Source organism: Hemiscyllium ocellatum, chromosome 39 (assembly GCF_020745735.1).
Source record: "Hemiscyllium ocellatum isolate sHemOce1 chromosome 39, sHemOce1.pat.X.cur, whole genome shotgun sequence".
Lineage (NCBI taxonomy): Eukaryota > Metazoa > Chordata > Chondrichthyes > Orectolobiformes > Hemiscylliidae > Hemiscyllium > Hemiscyllium ocellatum.
The window spans coordinates 18633015-18646737 of record NC_083439.1 but is presented as its reverse complement, the minus strand read 5'-3'; the positions used below and the strand labels follow the sequence as shown (position 1 = coordinate 18646737).

The 13723-nt window shown below is 37.5% G+C and overlaps 1 protein-coding gene across 1 annotated transcript in view; it reads left to right on the top strand.

Moving 5' to 3' along the window:
• Window positions 1–13022, top strand: part of atosa (atos homolog A) — a 70257-nt gene extending 57235 nt beyond the window's left edge. Inside the window, exons 9-12 of the mRNA XM_060853046.1 lie at window positions 7396–7554; window positions 7804–7872; window positions 8963–9162; window positions 12411–13022. Of these exons, the coding sequence (XP_060709029.1) occupies window positions 7396–7554; window positions 7804–7872; window positions 8963–9162; window positions 12411–12564 (582 nt within the window). The 3' untranslated portion in view covers window positions 12565–13022. The remainder of the gene's footprint in view (window positions 1–7395; window positions 7555–7803; window positions 7873–8962; window positions 9163–12410) is intronic.
• Window positions 13023–13723: the final 701 nt, after the last annotated feature.

The window sequence follows — 13723 nt, the reverse complement described above, 5'->3', positions numbered from 1 at the left end:
AATCTGTGTTGAAGTCCTAAATCCAGTGCCTTCAAATGTTTTCAAATATCTTTAAATAATTAAACTATATTACCAAATTGCTATTTTGAATTGAGTAGTTAGGCCTGTTTCAGCCAGTAAGGGCAACTATATGCTCGTGATATGCGTGAGACAGGATTTTCTGATTACATGTTAAGAAGATTGTTAGGAGCTCTCCATTTTAAAGTGGTCTAGTCTTAAAGGAGTTCCAGCACAAGATACTACGGCTACCTTTTCCACTTCTCAATTTGAAAATGATTTGCCATATGGATCTAAGTGGAGATGTTTGTTCTTCTCACAGTGAAAAAGAGAATCTTCAGAAAATTAAGGAGGTACTTTTAACCACACCAAATATGAAATTTGAAGTACTTTTTGACTTGAATAATTCAGTGAACAATGTTGTATAACTTACCGTAGCTACATATGTTGTAATAGGCTATGTAGGTTGATACAGTGGAGAATATTAACAGATTGCATATGGTTTAAATTATGTCTAAAACTTTTGGTTTCCAAGTAGTACTTCATAAATTTCAATCTCAAGTCCATTTATTTTTGAAGACAAGAATTGAGGACCGTTTTTTCTTATTTTTAAAAAGTACCTTTTATTATCAATTATGATATTTTTCTGGAATTAATAATTGCTTGCACCAGTTTTGTTGTTTGGGAGGTGAGGAGTTTGTACATTATTTGTAATATAATCGAGGGCCCTTTTCATTTCTGTTGGTGTTAATGTGACATCAACAATTCTCACTAATACCGTGTAAACTAGGAAGTATTTATTGTTAGTAATGAGATTGTGATTTGAGAAATGTTTCAAGGTTAAGAAAGGGTTTCAAGGAAATGTAATCTTTAGCTATATATAGTCTAATAGGCAGCTATTGAACCCAATATCTATGTTTAGAAATCTGAAAGAACCTTTTTTTTTCATTCTCCTACGCTTCTCTGATGCTCTTATTACTCCTCCTTCAGTTTTAAATGTTATTAATTTTGCTGCTGCTGCAGCTTATAGGAGAACATCCATGTCTTAAACATATTCTCCTAACCTCGCTATTATTTTGGTGAACATCTTAACTTCCTACAACTTGGCTACCAACTGGTTGAACAGTACAAATGGCTATTCCCTTCTGGCTTTAACAGGACTTCTCATAATTTTGAACAGCTCTATTGACCTTGACTGTTTTTGATTCAATGACAAGAGCCCAGTTGCTTCTTTTGTCTGTCGTCGTAACTGAAGCCTGCCATGATCCTCTTTTGCATTCTGTCCATAACCTTGATGTCCTGCCTAAAATATGGCATCCAAAATTGGACACACTTGTAACTTCAGCCTGAACATAAAAAAAAAATCAGGATTAGCACTGAAATGTTGAAATATTTCCCAATCTGGTTGTAATAATTCAATTAGCTGCATTTTCAGCAGTGGTATGTCATTTGAATTTTCAGGAGGAAATTGTCAATTGCAGCAATTTCAACAGCATTAAGAATCAGTGAAATATTGTACTTGGTACCATGAATTTTTGGATGATCAATATATTTTAATGATATATTGAGGAAACATCTGAGAAAACTTAGTACCTGGAAGAGGAGCAATTAAGTCAAGCTGCGTAACAAATATGTGCTTCAAATGAAATCTGTCACTTGTGGTTTACATTTTCGTTCCATGACTGATTTTCAGTGTCTTTTCTTCTTGTATGTTAAGATGTGTGTATTAAAGTACACGTTTAAAAAGTCATAATTTTTAGCTCGTTTGCCAATTTTTTTTGTGTGAGTAATATTTGTAAGACTGTAATGTGGTACATGTTTTGATCCTGTATGTCATTCGCCTGTTTCGCTGTTGCATGTGCATTTGAGTCTAGAAGCTACAAAATGACCTTGACGGTACATTGTCATTTTCAACTGTGGTTTGCCAAATAATTGCTAATGGTCTTGCTGAAGTTAGAATGCATGAACAAACATAAACAACCAAAATAAACAGGAATCTATCATGGGCATTCTATTGTCAATGTTATACACAGTAATAGGAAGTTTGCGAAACTAGGGATTTTCTTTTAGTCCATGTCTTAAATGTTGGTCAGAATCACGTAGAATACAGCTCTGACATTTAGAAGCCAAGGTACTTTTGAGAGCTATTTTCTTTAAATAGAAATGAGGAATGCTAATCTTGCCATTTTTGATTTTAAAAGTGAAGATTAGAAACACTGGTTATTTCACTTTTTTTTCCCACCTTGGTGAATTGAGTCAGTAATGTTTACTAACTGTTCACCCTTTTGTTTAGCTTTATAATAACCTTGCCAGCAGAAAGGTTTTGTCTGCAACAATAATACTAATTGTACACCCCTCTACATCCAAAAGCAATAATGGAACAGTGGCATTCTTCCAGCTCCAAAACTGGGAATTTAAAAATAATCAACTAGAACAGAACATTTATAGAGTGTTTACATGTTTCAAAACCTGATTTATCAACTCATGATATTTCAGCCAAAATGTATTCTTTATTGCTCTTGAACTGAACAGCTCAGCATTTTCAGAGTGCGACAAATAGTTGACCATACTGCTGTCCATCTGGAGTTGCATGTCGGCCTGACTGGGTGAGGGTGGCAGATTTCCTTCCCTAAAGGATATTCGTGAACCAGATGGGCTTTCTAATCGCAGAAATTTAAGAAAAAGCTTAAAGTATGTTTCACATGTCCAAAATTATGTCGACAGTGCTTGAATTATCGGTTTCTTGGTTGGTTCAGGTTTTTGTTTTGCATTTTATAGTATTTTACCCACGTAGAATTTTGAAGTGTTGATTTCATATAACAGGAAATGACTATACAGTTGAGTATTGCATCACTATTTTTAAACCATTTGCCGCTCAACTATTTAAGATGCTCACAGGCAAATAATACTAAGTTTAGTAAAGTGTTATAGAGTCATAGAGATGTACAGCACGGAAACAGAGTCTTTGGTCCAACTCATCCTTGCCGATCAGATATCCTAACCTAATCTAGTCCCATTTGCCAGCACTTGGCTCATACTCTCTCAACCCTTCCTATTCATGTACCTATTGAGATGCCTTTTAAATATTGCCATTGCACCAGCCTCCATGACTTCCTCTGGCATCTCATTCCATACACATATCACCCTCTGTGTGAAAATGTTGCTCCTTAGGTCCATTTTATATCTTTCCCCTCTCACCTGAAACCTATGCCCTCTAGTCTGACATCCCCATCTCAGGGAAAAGAACTTATGCATCCTAGGCCATTCCCCTGATGATCTTAAACCTCTATGAGGTCACCCCTCTGCCTCTGATGCTCCAGGAAAACATCCCCAGCTTGTTCAACCTCTCCCTATAGCTCAAACCCTCCAACTCTGACAACATCCTTGTAAATCTTTTCTGAACCTTTTCAAGTTTCACAACATCCTTCTGATAGGAAGGAAACCAGAATTGCACACAATATTCCAAAAGTGGCCTAACCAATGTCCTGTACATTTGCAACATGACCTTCCAACTCCTATACTCAATACTCTGACCAATAAAGGAAAGCATACTATCTACCTGCAACTCCATTTTCAAGGAGCTATGAACCTGCACTCCAAAGTCTCTTTGTTCAGCAACACTCCCTAGGACCTTACCATTAAGTGTATAAGTCCTGCTAAGATTTGCTTTCCCAAAATGCAGCACCTCACATTTATCTAAATTAAACTCCATTTGTCGCTGCTCATTCCACTCGCACATCACATTAAGATCCCATTCTACTCTGAGATAGCCTCCTTTGCTGTCCACTGCACCTCCAATTTTGATTTCATCTTCAAAATTACTAACTATACTTCCTGTGTCCATATCCAAATCATTTATATCAATGATGAAAAGCAGTGGACCCAGCACCGATCCTTGTGGCACATCACTGGTCACAGGTCTCCAGACTAAAAAGCAACCTTCCACCACCACCCTCTGTCTTTTACCTTCAAGCCAGTTCTGTATCCAATTGGCTAGTTTTCCCTGTATTCCATGAGATCTAACCTTGCTAAACAGTCTCCCATGGGGAACCTTGTCAAACACTTTACTGATGTCCATATAGATCATGTCTACCGCTCTGCCCTCATTAATCCTCTTGTTACTTCTTCAAAAAATCAATCAAGTTTGTGAGACATGCTTTCCCACATGCAAAGCTATGCTGAATCAATGCACGCCTTTTCAAATACATGTAAATCCTGTCCCTCAGGAGTCCCTCCAACAACTTACCCACCTCCTATGTCAGGCTCACTGCTCTATAGTTGCCTTGGCTTTCCTTCCCACCTTTTTAAAATAATAAATGCAGTTTAATTTATCAATCCTAACTTGTGCTCTGCTTTGTTCCTGCTTGCCCTAACTGTTTGACTCCTTCCTTTTCCAACTGTACCAGTCTCAGATTGATCTCTTTCCTCACTATATCCCTGGGTACCGCCTAACTAGATTAAATCCTCCTGAGCAGCTCTAGCAAATCTCCCTGCCAATATATTAGACCCCTTCCAATTCAGTTGAAATCTGTTCTCTTTGTACAGGTCACTTCTACCTCAGAAGAGATTCCAGTGATCCAAAAATGTGAACCCTTCTACTCTGCACCAGTTCCTCAGCCACGCATTCATCTGCTCTATCCTCCTATTTCTACCCTCACTGACTCATAGCACCGGGAGTAATCCAGATTTTAGTACCCTCGAGGACCTCCTTTTTAAATTCCTGCCTAACTTTCTCTACTCTCCCTTCAGAATCGCAGCCTTTTCCATTCCTACATTGTTAGTTCCAATGTATACAATGACCTCCTGCTCGTCCCTCTCCCCCTTGAGAACATTCGGCACCCTCTGAGATATCCTTAATCTTAGCATCAGGGAGGCACAACACATCAATCTGAGATTTTGCTGCTGGCCGCAGAAATGTGTGTCTGTGCTTCTAACTGGAGAGTCCCCTATCAGAATTGATCACTTGGAACCCCACGTACCCCTCAATGCATTAGAGTTAGCTCGATACCAGAAACTTAGCTGTTCATGCTACGTTCCCCTGAGAGTTCATCACCCCCTACATTTCCAAAACAGCATACTTGTTTGAAATGGGGATAACCACAGATAACCACTACCTGCCTATCCCTCCTACCCTTCCTGGAGTTAAGTCATCTACCTGATTCTCTCTGTGGCTTTTCTCCCTTTCTATAATTGCCATCCATCACACCTCGTAGCTCTCGTAAATTCCTTATTACCTCTAACTGCCACTCCAACTGATCCATGTGATCTGATAGGATTAGTAACATGGAAACTCTTCATGGACTCCCACATCCGACAGGAAGAGCGGCACGGTGGCACAGTGGTTAGCACTGCTGCCTCACAGCGCCTGAGACCCGGGTTCAATTCCCGCCTCAGGCGACTGACTGTGTGGAGTTTGCACGTTCTCCCCGTGTCTGCGTGGGTTTCCTCCGGGTGCTCCGGTTTCCTCCCACAATCCAAAGATGTGTGGGTCAGGTGAATTGGCCATGCTAAATTGCCTGTAGTGTTAGGTAAGGGGTAAATGTAGGGGTATGGGTGGGTTGAGCTTCGGCGGGTCAGTGTGGACTTGTTGGGCCGAAGGGCCTGTTTCCACACTGTAAGTAATCTAATCTAATCTAATCTAATCTAATCAATTTACTAAAGGCAATCTTTACTCCTTCAAATCTATAGTCCCAGAAAATAGCACCATCGTTTTGCTCTAAAAAATAATGCTCCAGGCTAACTTTGCACTTATGGTTTATATTCTTAAAATTTACTCGAGACAGCGCTCAATAAAACATATAATCAAGAAAGAACCCGCTTTACTTACTACTGTAGACTTGCAGCAAAGTTACACTTAAACACTCTGTACATATCTGTTCCTGTGCTGTGAGCTCTCCCACACAAGTTCTTCCAAGGTCAGCTGTGAATTTCGCTGTTTGTTAACATTTCTGAGATGCACTCCAATGTCCAGAGATACATGAACTGAAACAGCAAAGGCAGTAACTGTGCGGATTCACTGCTGTGTCAGTTAGCAGTATAGGTGTGTTTCTTTCTCCCCCTGTGGTGGCTGCCTTTTGTCTGTCTTCCTCCTTTTTTAAAAGTGCAGTTGTTTTGATCTTTTTTCCTCAGAGTTCCAAAACAATGCAACAGCATATAAAACAGTAATTGCTGTTCCTGGAATTCGAGGAAATCACCTCCAACACCTAAAATACCTCAATAAAGGGGCAGCCTGTTGCAGCCAGAAATTTTTCCTGTCCTCCATCTTGGATTGCCCAGAATCCTTTGTTGAGGTGATGCAGTCAGCCTGAAATCATTGGTCAGACAGGTTCTTGGTTTTCTGTAAATCTTTGGCTACAAGGTGGTCCTCTTCCACCTAACTGATACTAAACTTGTTAGTGGAACAATTGCAACAAAATCTTTATTCAACAGATACCGCATGGATAGACTAGCTGCACCAGTGTCAATTTTGCTCATCGGCAGAGTCTGGGTTTATGAACACTGTTGTTTCTGTTGCCACCAATGGAAACCTGGTACATTTGAGTGCACATTAACAAGCCTTTGTAAGCAATAACAGATTTTCACCAAATTCACTTTTACTTTTTTTTGATCAGTCAAATGAGTGTAACACACCAGAGCAAAATGTAATATGCCTTATGCTGATACCCAGTTTTCTTGTAATATTGTAACTAGTTTCTAATGTTATTATCATTAAACAGCAACAGGACACAGTCTCATGTTGTTTGGCTATTACCAAAATATACGTCCATTCCATCTCAAAATTGTACATTCCATTTTTCCTGATGTATTTTAAACAACCATGGAAACATCCTGATTTTAGTAACAGTTGAATTCTATATACATTAACATTAAAGTATTTTGTCAATCCTTAGAAAATTTTAATCCTGGCAGAAAATAATTACATCAAAAAATGAAGTAGGTGTATGGTGCAAAACAATGTAGGAACATATATAATTCTGTTTGTTAGGATCAGATTTCTTTATGGTCCTATATAATCAGGTTACATGGTTGCAAATAAATTCAACAGTTCATACGGCATCATAAATTGTAAATACTGCTTAAATATTTTATGACTATCCTTAGAGCGTCCAAGATTGGAATATACCTTTCAGCCTTCTACACTGCACCAGTTTGTTTTGTAGGGTGTTATATCAAAACATAAGGAAATAAAACTAATTTTATGGTGGATCATTTGTATTAATTGAATTTTATTTCATACTGGAATTTTGTGGATATTTACACCATTAATGCATTAACTTGATTGGATATGTTGTATGATTGATTGCTGAGTAGTATTGCTTATAAAATAAGAACAAAACCATGAAACCTGATCCAAACTGTCTTGTAATTCTAACCTGAATGTCTTTTTAATGTTCTCAGGAGTCCATCCTGAATTTCCGCTTGGAACCTTTAGGATCTGTTGATGGTTTCACGGCTGAGGTGGGAGCGAGTGGAACATTCTGTCCCAGTCACATGACTCTTCCAGTTGAAGTGTCATTCTACAGTGTCTCTGACGATAATGCACCATCACCCTACATGGTATGTGTTATTACACATTCCTGTAGTTAAAGACTTGTGATCAAGGTCATGGTGTAGCAGTATTTGGTTAGGACCCATATCTCTCAGACTGGTAAATCACTCATTTATTTATTTGTTAATTTTTGCTCTTTATGGGTATGTTGATATTGATGCTTAACAGTTAAAAAGTTATTTGACTATTTTTGATAATTGAAAATTCCTGTAAAAAAGCAGCCTGTTTTGAATTGATGATTGATTATTTATTTGTAGGGTGTAATTAATTTGGAAACCTTGGGAAAACGAGGCTATCGAGTACCTCCATCAGGAACAATACAAGTGGTAAGTTAGGTTAAGGTTCTTTCTGGATTGTTAATTGCTGTTCAGATGTATGGAACATTTGACAAACATCATATGATAACACAAGGAATCAACTTAACCTGTAATATCTCTTGATCGTTTTCTAGATGTACTGGGAGTGGAAATTAGAACTGTGTAGGTCGCCAGGTTGTTCATTCACTTCAACATGTTAACAGATAGCGTTCATTGAAATATTATGAAAATTGCATGAGGAAATTTTAATAAGCTATTATTTTTGTTTGATACTTCCTCTCTGGTTCACACACACACACACACACACACACACACACACACACACACACACACACACACGATGTAACATTTTAAGAGTAGTGATTTCTCAGATTAGTGCAAACTGTTGTATTTTAACATTATCTCTTAGTGCAACCTTAAACAGACTGTGATTGCTCATACTCATAGATTGTGGAGCTATTTTTGTTTTGTGAACTGCAAAGGGTTTCTAATTGGATGTGTAAAAGCTCCTATGTTTTGGAATCTTGGCCTTTTAGAATAAGTTAATGTGTGACAGTAGAATAAGATGATAATTCTATACTCTGGAAATTTCGCACATGGTATGCAGTTGTGGGATGGAAATATGATTTGCTAAGACTTGCCAATCTTCACACTGTGGGTGCGGTAAATGTAAGAAAGCTCTCTCCATCACACCACCTGAGAATTGTTAAATTCAGACAGTTACCATTATGCCATTCATTCATATTTTGTACTTACTAGCTTAAAGTCCTATTTCCAAAAGGGAAGATATTTCTTGTATGTATGCTCAACCTCAGTCACTACATGGCAAACAGTAATCATGCTTATAGGAAGAACTTAAAAAGTTTAATTGTACTGCTATCGATGGTCAATATTATGTGAAATAGTGGTATGTGTGTGTGTGTGAACATGTATTGAAACCATATTACCTTGATTTCATAAACATGCCACCACGTTTTGTGCACATTATTTCTGCTTTTGATGAAATTCATGAATGCCAGGCAATCTTTTGGCATTTTTTTTGAGTAATGTTATACAAACCTTTAATCTCTTTTTTAAAAAAGAGTAAATTGTTTTTCAGACCTTATTTAACCCAAACAAGACAGTGGTAAAGATGTTTGTAGTGATTTATGATCTGAGAGATATGCCAGCCAATCACCAGACATTCCTACGACAGAGGACATTTTCAGTTCCAGTGAAACGTGAAACTGTCGGACATGCCAATAAAGAAAATGTAATTCAGACTGAGGAAAGAATACTTCGCTACCTCGTCCACTTGAGGTAACTATAAACATGGAATGCTTCAAAGTTATACTGCACTTGGAGGTGTAGTGGACAACAAAGAGGGTTACCTCAGAATCTTGACCAGGTGGGCCAATGGGCTGAGAAGTGGCAGATGGAGTTTAATTCAGATAAATGCGAGGTGCTGCATTTTGGGAAAGCAAATCAGAGCAGGACTTATACATTTAATGGTAAGGTCCTAGGGAGTGTGGCTGAACAAATAGATCTTGGAGTGCAGGTTCATAGCTCCTTGAAAGTGGAGTCACAGGTAGATAGGATAGTGAAGAAGGCGCTTGGTATGCTTTCCTTTATTGGTCAGAGTATTGAGTACAGGAGTTGGGAGGTCATGTTGCAGCTGTACAAGACATTGGTTAGGCCACTTGGAATATTGCGTGCAATTCTGGTCTCCTTCCTATCGGAAAGATGTTGTGAAACTTGAAAGGGTTCAGAAAAGATTTACCAGGGTTGGCGGATTTGAGCTATATGAAGAGGCTGAACAGGCTGAGGCTGTTTTCCCTGGAGCGTCAGAGACTGAGGGGTGACATTATAGAGGTTTACAAAATTATGAGGGGCATGGATAGGATAAATAGGCAAAGTGTTTTCCCTGAGGTGGGGGAGTCCAGAGGTAGAGGGCATAGGTTTAGGGTGAGAGGGGAAAGATATAAAAGAGACCGAAGGGGCAACTTTTTCACACAGAGGGTGGTATGTGTATGGAATGAGCTGCCAGAGGATGTGGTGGAGGCTGGTACAATTGCAACAATTAAAAGGCATTTGGATGGGTTTATGAATAGGAAGGATTTGGAGGGATATGGACCAGGTGCTGGCAGGTGGGACTAGTTGGGTTGGGATATCCAGTCGGCATGGACGAGTTGAACCGAAGGGTCTGTTTCCGTACTGTACATGTCTATGACTCTATGAATCTAGAGTAAGACTTGCCCCGCAAAGGACAGATGTACAATTTGTGCTTGAGGTTCAGTTCAATCCTTGACTTAACAAAGCAGCTTTGCTGTATTGTAATTGAGTGATTTATTGGTTTCTTCAAATAACTCTGGTCTCTGGTCTGCTTTATATGTGTGAGCTAGATTTACCCAATAGTAAGATTTCAAACACATTTTGTCAGCAGTATTATTCTGTCCCTCGAACTAATGAATCAGTTATTCAAGTGATTTGAATACTGATGCAGAATTTCACTGAGTGCCATGAAAAGAATTTATTGGTTAAATAGGATTTTTTTGCATTGCCTATTATTATTGCAATAACCAAATTACTGATTCACGTGCTGCAAGCTACCAGTTCAAGCAGACAATTTTGACAGCAATTTGTGTCCATTGACAAAACAATATAGGTAGATTGAACAAAATGTTACTTAATTTTCCCCTTTTTTCAGTGCAGTATATCTGACAAACTTGTTGCTCCCTAAAATAGAAATTATTTAAAGTGACACTTTTTTTTGTTTGCGGTGCAAAATTTGCACTTTTTTCCATTTAAATCTAAAAATATTATGGAAAGGTAGCTGATAATATATTCAGTACATTTCTCAGATTCCAATGCTTAATTTTCCAAGGTAAAAGTGAACTTGGGTGTCAAAAATATTATAACGATAGATGTAAGACTGGAGCTCATTAATGATACATTCTTAGCTCATCAGTTGTCCACTTTTGTAGCTTTAGAAAGACCATATATCATAGCAGCACTAGTGACTTTGCTGAATAGCAATAAATTGTGTAAATAATAGACCTAACTCCAATTTGGTAGTATATAAGAAAGAGGGAAGAGATATTGTGAAGTGAATTTTTCTGGCAAAATGCCATATGCATATTTGACTAGAGCAATGTTTTCTGATTTGATTTCTACGTACAACAGTCATCTGGCACCACATCCACAAACATTCAGTCCCTCGACCATCAATGTTCAGTAGCAGCAGTGGGTACTATCTACAGGATGCAGTGCAGAAATTCACCAAGGTTTCTTAGACAGCATCTCCCAACCCCTCAATCACTACCATATAGTAGGGAACACCATCACTTGCAAGTTCCTCTATAGACCTTCAGTGTCGCTGGATCAAAACCCTGAACTCCTGCCCCAATGGTTTTGTGGGTCCACCGACATTAATTGGACTTCAGCGATTCAAGAAGGCAACTCATCACCACCTTCTAAAGAACAATGAAGGATGAGAAATTAATGCTGGCCCATGAATTAATTTTTAAAAATGACCACATACTTAACCATGGAGCTCAGTCATTCAGACCTACAAAGAAATGGGCTAAAGGCAAAAACATTTCTGGAGTCTTTAAAGAAAAAACAAAAACAAGGTAAAAAGTATGTAGTATGGAAAACAATCGTGTATTTTATCATGATATTTTTTCTTCAATGCAGTACTTCCATCTGAGCAGTTTCAGTAGTGTTCGAAGATTGAGTTTTAGTTGAGGAAGGCTTACATAATTCTCAAAATGAAGTATAAGTTCTTGAAGTGAATTTAGTCCTGTTGCTAATGAGGTAAATATACTGCATTTTAATTTGAGTTTGTTTCCAGGTTTTAGTTTATATAAAACTAATGGTAATTTTATGTTGAACCATCATAGACAAATCCACACTTGAACCTAATAACTTACTGCTGTGGGCCGACACTACAGAAAAAGCACAAGAATAGTGGAAGGAGAAATTGGTTCTCATGTTGTAGATTAATCATGGGATTTCTTTTATATAGAAAGACTTAGGTTTATACCGAGATTTGGTTAGGACCCTTAGCAGCATTGACATCACAAAGCACTTTACAACCAATGAAGTTTTTTGTTTGAAGAGTATTCTCAGTTCAAATGCAGTGGTCAAGTTTATAACGTTTTTTGAAAAATGAAATTCCAGGCTTTAGAACAGGTTTTTGAAAATAAAAGCCAAGGAAGGTTGACTCCCCTTCCTTTATCAATGCATAGAGATCCATGTACCAGAACTTTCCAGATTGAAATCCGTGCTCTCCCACGGTTTGTTTTACTTCAAAATTTGCGAGGCCAGAGATTTGAGATAAGTCACTGCAACATTTGGAATTCATTGTTTATAAATACATTTATGGGCGTTTAGACCTGTCCAACCTAATGTCTGGTTTTTCTAAACAGTTCCACAAATTGTTGAAAAGGGCAAATTTGTCAATGTCATTATTTTCTTGAAGGTAGACAAATAATTCAGCTTTTTTCTATACTTTATAAATAATAGAGATTCAGTCAACAAATAATGTGAATATTTTTGTGTTCCAGGTTCCAGAGTTCAAAATCTGGAAAGATCTACCTCCATAGAGATGTCAGACTCCTCTTTTCTCGAAAGTCGATGGAAGTTGACAGTGGTGCTGCATATGAATTGAAATCTTATACAGAGATTCCAACAAATCCTCATTTTTCAGCACGATGTTAGAAATATTTGTATTCTTTAGGACATTTTTCTGTTTTGTTTTCTGGAGAATGACATGTGTTCAGCTAATTAATGGAAATAAAATAATGCACAATACATGATTGTGAGAATTTATTGGTACTAGTCTTTTAGAGCCCCAGCACCTATTAGACAGTGGACCAGTCTTGTGTAAGTGTTTTGAATAAACTCCCTTGTATTTAAATGGAGCAGTAGACTGGAATGAAAACCATGATATCCTGATATTATCTGTACTGTTACAATGGAAGTCACAAACCACTTTATTGGATGTGTTGCAATAGTAAAAACCAGAAATAGTTTAGAGTTTAAACATTTTATTTTTTGTCTTTTTATTTAATATTTAAATTAATGTTTCACTTATTGCACAGGTAATTTTGTCCTGTTTAGTGTTATTATGTAGCATAACGTTATGTAAAATCATACTCTGTATTTCTTTTGACATGAATAATACACAAATATACAAAATATATGTAAAGTTCTTTGTCTATCTGTCGGTCCATGACTGTGTGCAAAGGAGTATTAGATTTTAGTCTTTGCCTGTTGTTCCAGAATTATGCTTTCCTAAACTGGTCCAACAATGTAGTGGAGCAATTTACACAATTCTTATGTGTTTTTCTTCAAAGGTTCTGAGTCCTGCTGCCTCCAGTTTCTTGTCCAAGTGGTCAATCTTCTAATATGCTTTTAGACAATGAATTCTCAGGCTATTCAGTATTAGAGGGCAACACCACATTTTTTTTCTCAGCAATGTTCATACATGGCATTATCTGATAAGTCTCTAACTTAATGAAAATAATTAATAGGTAAGTTCCTCTCCATAGCAGAAAGACTGAACAAAATTCTAGCACCAAGTGAAATAATTTATAAATGTTTTTTCATACATCAATCCTTAGCAGTCAATATGATTTTTCATCACCATCTTAATATTCTTCTGCATGAAATATACAAATTATATACAATATTTCCAAAATAGTAAATAACCCAATATGTTTTACAGAAGCAGGAGTGTTGAAGAACAGTTCAGGAATATAACTCAAAGTAATGATCCAAATGTACATTTTGAGGAAGGTTTTGACAATGGCAAAGGACGAACATACTAGAGGAGTTTAGAGGAAGCATTTTAAAAAAATAGTGGATGGGGAGTTGC